Consider the following 7,946-nt stretch of genomic DNA (forward strand, 5'->3'; position numbering starts at 1 on the left):
ATAAGTTATATTTTGTTAATTATTGTACGAAATAATAATCTCACTCGATATATTTTTCATGACGATTTAAAAAAAAAAATATTTTAAATGCATTTCTTATTTAGCAAAGATGTAACACAAAATAAGTAAGTAATAAAGATAGGACGAGTGCTCGAGTAATATTTCCGAATGCAGCCTATAACTACGCGTTTATATGTGTGTTTTATGTGTATGTAATTTTTATATAATATTTAAGATGTTTCCTGTGTGTGTGCTATTATGTTCTTTCTCATATTCAGCATAGACTACAAAGGACAACATATATGCAACATATATGCAATGCCTATGATTTCTCCGTGCACGCAATTTTTGTTGGTATTATGGAGAATAGCCCCAGATTCTTTTTGGTAAATTGTTATAATTTTCTCAATAATTATATTTGCATTACAGATATCTGTTATATATGTGTTTAGTAAAAGTTATATATGTTATATATGTGTTTAGTAAAAGTAATTGAAACTATCACTTTAATTATCATTGATGTACAAAGAATTTTCTTCATTTATGTATACAGGATAAAGGACTTACAATTATCATCTCCGTTATTTGTAGTGTACGGAAAAAGTGTGCAGGGAGCGAATGTTCTACGACAGATTTTGTATTTTATGTTAAAAAATATCAAAATATAAAATATCTCATAAACCATTCAATTTTTTATTATCTTTATAGCTTTTGATATGAATAATTTTAAAAAGCAAATATTTTCGTGTTTAGGATATCGTGCTCTTTCTGTCTTTTCTCAAAAAATAGCGGAGATATGCATAGTAGTTGTATCTTATCCTACATGTCAATATTATCGTAAAAAAAAAAAAATTGTTAAATGCTTTTATGTCTTTATGCTTAAATCAATATGTAAACGTTTCAATGTTGATAGAAGCACTGCACTCTATATTACAAGACGTATTGTAAAGGCATTCGTAGAGCTTGCACCTACCATTGTTAAGTGGCTTACAGGTGCATGAGTAGATGAAGTGTGGGCAGAATTCGAAAATACGAGTGGTCGTAATTTCGAGAATCATTGGTGCTGTAGATGAAACTCATATAAACATTCCAGCCCCAAAAAAGTGGGATGTACATCTTCTAGTAATCCAATGAATTACAATGGGTGCTTTTCATTAGGGCTTTTAGGCGACATACATCGATACACAGTGTCGGATGTAACCGGTCAAATGAGTATGCATATGTTGAAGAGCAGATTCGGATTGCTAGTGCACATGTAGAAAAAGGTAGAAGAGGACCGAGAGGATGATGACGCTGAAGTTGACGATTGCGAAGAACGTCTTTATCTCGAAGGCGCCCCAAAGGGCTTCGATTAACTTGCCGCATAGCCCGACGGTCACCACGTCCGTCCACATCTCCCAGAAGTGTATCTTGAGGAAGCAGAAGGTGAAGCCCAGAACTAGAAGATCGGTGGTAGCTTGGCGTGACGTTCAGCATGCGCACCGCCTCCTCAGAAAAGGATAGGCAGTAGAACAAGAGTACGATTACGCAGATGGATTTCACGCTGGTACTCGATATATTTAATTAGATCTTTTAAAAAAGCCTTATCTGTATACAAGGAATACCATGACCGAAATGAGAACAAAAAAAAGAAGAATGCAAACAATATAAAAGACGATTGAAAGGAAGGAAATGGATAATTACAACAGATAGTGTAAATAAAAACCGTGCTCTGCTTTTCAAACTAAGTGCAAAAGAATATCGCATACGAGAAATAAAGCTCTAAGATGAATTTAAGCAAAATTAAACCGAGAAAGAAAGTATGAACAAAGAATGTATTACATTTATATACACAGAACAAATTTTGTTACCGTAATCCTTACTATTAATTTCGACATGAAAAAGAAATGTAAATGCAAAATTACTTAAATGTACACACATGTGTACATAGATGATAAAATTATGACGACCCGAATATATAATCAAGACCCAAAATTGAAAATAAGATGTTATTTACTTTTCCCTTTCTTACAGTTATGAATAACAGTATATGTATCTGTTATTCAATGTATAGTTATTGTCAGAATACAATTTATTATAATATAATGTAGAATCCATGCATGAACGTGAAACGGAACTTATCGGACTTTCATAATACTCTTAATGTTAGTAGTCGCGCTTTTTATGCGCTCACTAACATTGAAAAGAGGACGTGTGCATAACGTCGTTAATCAAGTGACATAGCCATATACAAATCAGTATAATGATATAATTGCAATAAATTTTTAAATTTACTTTATTCGTTAAGTTGTTTATAGCATCCCGCAAAAAAATGTTTATATGTATTTAATATAATTTAATATAAGCTTAATATAATTTTATTATAAATTTTATTAAAATTTAATAAAATACTAAATAAAATCTTAATAACGGTTTGTTTTATTAAAACTTTAGAAAGATTTATTAAAATAAAACCGTTATTAAAATCTTATTTAATATTTTATTAAATTTTAATAAAATTTTTATTAAATTATATTAAGCCTATATTAAATTATATTTGGACTACGTAAAGGACCATATTAAGTTATATAAGATTCTTTGTTAAATGTTTATATAAAATTCTTAAAATCTATCCATATTTGATCTTAATAAGGAGCTTATAAGTTCTTTATACGTTTTGTAAGTCTTTTAGGTTTGTCGAAAAGACAACTTAAAAAAACCATCTTTTCGTCATCTTTCTATGATTGTCGTTCCGGAAAAGTGAAAAGTCGACTAAACGATATCTTTCGTATTACCGAAGAGATAATACAAAGAACGTGCGAGGGTCCTAAGCCTTTAGACTATCGAGACATCTCGCACGGAATGCAAGAGATCCCGGCCGAGGCAATATTTTTCGTAATAAGTTTATTACAATTTTTTAGATTTGGGAAAAATTTGGGGGGATTATCAGAATGATTGTGTCCGATAATTTCATCGGCTCTCAATTTATTTCTGAAAAATTAATTCAATTTAAATGAATGTTAGTTCAACATAACACTCGAAACTGTAAGGCGCTTCGTATTTAAAGTTTGAATATAAAAAACTAATATTTTTGAAACACCATATCTCGAAAACAATTAGCCGTACGTTAAAAAAATATTTTCAATTTAATTACACAAGAATTAAAACTGTACATTTTTTACATACGAGAAGTCACATGTAAATTATTATTATTTATTAAAATGTATTACAATTTGGAAAATCTATTTATTTCGACAACTATTTATCGTACGAGGTTTAATAAGAAACGATTTTGTAAAAAATTTAGTAACCTTCCATAACATTTATTTTGTACGTAAAAGCAACCAAATCTGAGATATTTACGGAAAAAATTCCAGTTGTCGAAATGTCTAAAAGTATAACATTTTTTAAAAAATTCTATCATCGAAAGTATTGTATAACTTAAAAATAAACGAAATTGTTTCTAATTTTATCAACTTTCTTCTTGATAATGATTTTTATTTTGACAAAATGAATATTCTCTAAGATTTTAACGAAAACCCGCATTTTTTATCAGTTTTGCAAAGATAGAAATTTTTCCAAGTTTGCTGGCGGTAATTACTTTTAATGTGATGTATAATATGTCATTTCGAATAAATTCCCGCAAATATATCTTTCATGGCAATATTACCACCGAAAAGTCTAATTTTCCTGGACACAGTTATTTATCAAATTTTCTGTTATATATTTGACATGGAAGCGATATTATACTAAATTAGATGAATTGTACAGTTCAAAATTTGGTTTTAAATAATTTTTAATTACTCTCTAAATAAACATACCAAAGTACATGTTAAAAATTAAAGTTATTGGAATTGAAGTAGATAGAATGGATTTGTATGCTCATTGCTAAAGATAAAATTCTGATTTTTCGGATACTGGGTACATACGACTTTACTTACTATTTCTATTTCCATTCTGCTACAATATATGTATTATTTATATTTCCTCTCACTCTGCTACAATGTATGTGTATATACACAAGTTACTGGTATTGACTTTCATATTGACGTTCGACAACATAGAGAATGAAGAAGTGTCGGCTAGAGTACTGATAAAAATTGTATCCAGTCTAGATCTCTCTGTATTCAATCTATCCGGCAAGAAAGTTAAATCATATAGAAATCTTTTTTTGAGTTCTCTGAATGGATCATATTGTGTCTATAATTTGTGATTTGTTGAACGGGAAAGATATAATATCGAATACAATTCTGGACAAGCCTGAAAAATCGGAGTATCATAAAGCTGAATACAGGTAAGACCGGAGTGGAAACTCAGCAAAAAGAACGATTTCCTTTGAAATGTGCGGAAGATATATTATTTAGTGCGATGATAATCTTTTAAAAAAAATGTTAAAATGTACTTCATACAAAGAAGAATTAATATTTGTTTATATAATCCTTAGTATTTTCTCATCATGTCGTTAATCGTTTTGTCTTTCAAATTTAGAGTCATTAGACTACCAAATGGTTTAACAGCTTTGTTAATATCTGATCTGGAAGAAGCGAATAATACGAATTATAAAGACTATGGAGCAAGTTGTTCTTCAGTTAAACAAGTTAAAAAAGACGTAAAGAAGGTATAAACAAAATAATTCAGTTAACACTTTTGGATTTTTCTAGCGTATTATTTTTTACATTTATCTGTTATTTACTGTTTTTAAAAATTCATTCAAATAATAATATTGTACTTATAAAATCATAAAAAATAAATAATCTATCTTTTCAAAATTGCGTTCAGAAGTGCATTATTAGTGCAATTTTGTCGATCCATCTCTATCCTTCATCAGACGTGGAAAAATAAAATGTTGCAATGGCGCTAATAGCGTATTCCTCCAGTAATGTTTGATACTAGATACGTTCCGTATTATGCATGAGGCGCATGATATATGATCATTTTATTTTCCTATATTATTATAGTAACAACAAAGACAAATGACGCATCATGTGTTTCATGCATAATTCAAAACGCCCCCATTATCAGTTCTTGTTTGAAAAATATCCATTATCTGTAAAAACTCCTCTATTATCTATAAATCAATGTTCATGGATTCGTTTGAAGAAATATGTAAAACTGTTCACGGGTCATCTCACTACAGTTTGCTTAATGTATCAATTTAACATTCTGGTATGCAACGCAAAGTAAATGTATAGATATATATGTATATATGTATATATATATTTTTTTTAAACTTAGGCTTCTTGTGGTTTATGTGTGAGAGTAGGCAGTTTTAATGATCCACCGGAAGTTCCAGGACTGGCACATTTCCTTCAACGCATGATTTTTATAGAATCCGAAAAATATCCAAATGTATTAAAATATGATAAGTGAATTTTTTATGAAATACATTTTTTGTACAATTAAATGTTTAAATATCATTGTATTTATAGGAAAACGATTTTAAAGGATTTATCAGTCTTCATGGTGGCACTACTTACGGTGTAACAGATTGCGAGTATACAAGATTTTACTTTGATATCTCAGAGACACATTTGTTATCAGCTCTCGTTCCTTTTAGTATATCTTTCGATGGATTTTGGATAAAGAAAGATGCCATCACGCGAGAGCGAAAGATCGTACAAAAAGGTATATAATTCATAATGATAATGATGTTGCTAAAACTTGCAGTTTTCTAATGCTCCATGTTCACATAGAGTTTCAGTTAAATTCATCTAGTAACAAACATAGAATGGAACGATTATTGTCTTTTATTGCTCGAAATGGTCATCCATCCAGTAAGTTTCTTCGAGGAAATTCGATACCTTTAAACAATGATATAAATGATGACAAGTTGTACGAAGAGGTGTACAAATTCAAAAAACACCATTATAGCGCTCACAGAATGACGCTAGCTATACAGGCAATTATAATGTGTTAAAATTGCGATGAAGAATTGATTTCTTATTAAATATAGTTAAATTATAACATAACACGTACATCTGTTTATAGGCGAGATTATCGTTAGATACATTGGAACAGTATGTCCAATTATGCTTTAATTCTTTATCAAGTAATTGGCTGCCTTCCGATGACTTTACCGAATTTAAAGACGGCGATTTATTTGAAACTGACGCATCTCAAAAAACGTTTAAATGGATTAAACCCATTAATCATATCAGCCAAGTATGTAACTTAGACACTCAAATTAAAAAAAAAAATCTGTGTCTACTGACTAAATGCATATGAAAATAAAACATCCCTTTTACAGTTGCATGTAATATGGGTTTTGCCTTCACTACTAAATTTTTACAAAAGTAAACCAAGTAAATATATTTCATGGATTATTGAACATAAAGGAAATGGTTCTTTAACTAGTTATCTACGTAAAAAAATGTGGGGCCTTGATGTGTTTTGTGGTAACTGTGATAACAATAATGATTTCGGATACAACTCTATGTACGTTTTATTTGAGATTATAGTAGAACTCACCGAAGAGGGACTAAAATATCCGAGAAAGGTTCTAAATGCAATATTTTCTTTTATGAATTTAATAAGAAGAATGGGTCCACAAAAGAGTATTTATAATGAGCTTTATAAAATAGGAAATAATAATTTTAGGTAAATCAATTTTAGGAATAAGTAGATATGTAGAAAATAAAAATACTATTAAAATATATAAGATATGTCACTTATACTTTTTTAGATTTTTTAGTAAGCATAATGATGTGTTTGATTTATGTAAGGGAATGCATTTCTATCAGCCGTGTGATTATCTAACTGGAAAGCATATTTATTTTGAGTATAACCCAGAAGCTATACAAAAATGTTTGAATCTTTTGATGCCAGAGACGGCGAAGATCATGATTTTCAACAATAGATTTAAAAAAAATATAGTCGAACCGCATATTAAAATTATTTATAAAGATATGGAGCTACCAGATGAATGGCTCAATCACTGGAAATCTATCGAACCATTGTCTAGTTTTCATTTACCATCACGCAATAAATTTCTTACCAATAATTTCTCTTTTATACCGATATCAGCAAAAGCTTCGAAATATCCTGTAAAAATAAACAACGATTCTGTATCGGAAATTTGGTTTTGTCCGAAGTTTAATTGGCCGGTGTGCCATATAAATCTTCATATTGTCTCCATTTCTCATCTGCAATTTCGAAAATCAAAAAAGTAAATAATAGCTTGGACATAAACACTATTTATACATTATATTAGTACTACGACGTTTGTCGAACTTATATATACCTATTATAAACTCTAACTTGTAATTATTATGAATTGTGATTTTTATAAATGTATTTAATATTAGCCTTAATATATATTAATAACATTACAGTGCTGCTCTTTTACAAATGTACTGCAATGTAATAAAATATCTATTGCTCGATAAGTTATATCCGGCTATAACGGCTGGATTTAGTTATGAGATCGATGTTAATGAAGAAGATACAGGTATTATAATACAAATAAGCGGTTTCAACGAAAATCTGTCAGTAAGTTTATGTTTAAATCGTGTGTTGGCAAAGTTACCCTGATGAAAATTTTTCTCAGAATTTTTATATAATTTTTCAAAGTTTTTATATATTTTTATAACTTGCTCACATTTTTTATAAATTGGAACCGTTCTTAATAAATCTACATCTTTTCTCAAAATCTTCCATGTTTGTTAATTATTATATAAGATTTTTAATTTATATGAAGATTTTTTGTAAGTTTGATTTCACTAATTAAATGTTATAAAATCTAAAGAATTTAAAAACATTTTTTTAAATTATGGGATGAGAAATTTTAGAATATTTGAAAATTTACTTGTACGACAAATTCTGAATAAAGATATAAACTATTCGACTATTTCTGAGTATTTCTCAAAAATGATCCAAATCGTATAAAATTCTAAAAAAAATTTTCAACTGGGTGTGTGTGTGTGTGTGTGTGTGTGTGTGTGTGTGTGTGTGTGTGTGTGTGTGTGTGT

The 7,946-nt window shown here is 29.2% G+C and overlaps 1 protein-coding gene across 1 annotated transcript in view; it reads left to right on the plus strand.

Annotated features, from left to right (window-relative positions):
• Positions 1-1,287: 1,287 nt before the first annotated feature.
• LOC108750326 (nardilysin-like) overlaps positions 1,288-7,946 on the plus strand; it is a gene marked incomplete at its 3' end in the record, with an annotated part of 7,264 nt that continues 605 nt past the window's right edge. Inside the window, 11 exon segments of the mRNA XM_018489707.1 lie at positions 1,288-1,472; positions 4,210-4,225; positions 4,227-4,273; positions 4,468-4,597; positions 5,215-5,328; positions 5,409-5,604; positions 5,673-5,878; positions 5,968-6,141; positions 6,227-6,576; positions 6,662-7,144; positions 7,311-7,467. Of these exon segments, the coding sequence (XP_018345209.1) occupies positions 1,288-1,472; positions 4,210-4,225; positions 4,227-4,273; positions 4,468-4,597; positions 5,215-5,328; positions 5,409-5,604; positions 5,673-5,878; positions 5,968-6,141; positions 6,227-6,576; positions 6,662-7,144; positions 7,311-7,467 (2,058 nt within the window).

This window comes from Trachymyrmex septentrionalis, unplaced genomic scaffold (genome assembly GCF_001594115.1).
Source record: "Trachymyrmex septentrionalis isolate Tsep2-gDNA-1 unplaced genomic scaffold, Tsep1.0 scaffold36, whole genome shotgun sequence".
NCBI lineage: Eukaryota > Metazoa > Arthropoda > Insecta > Hymenoptera > Formicidae > Trachymyrmex > Trachymyrmex septentrionalis.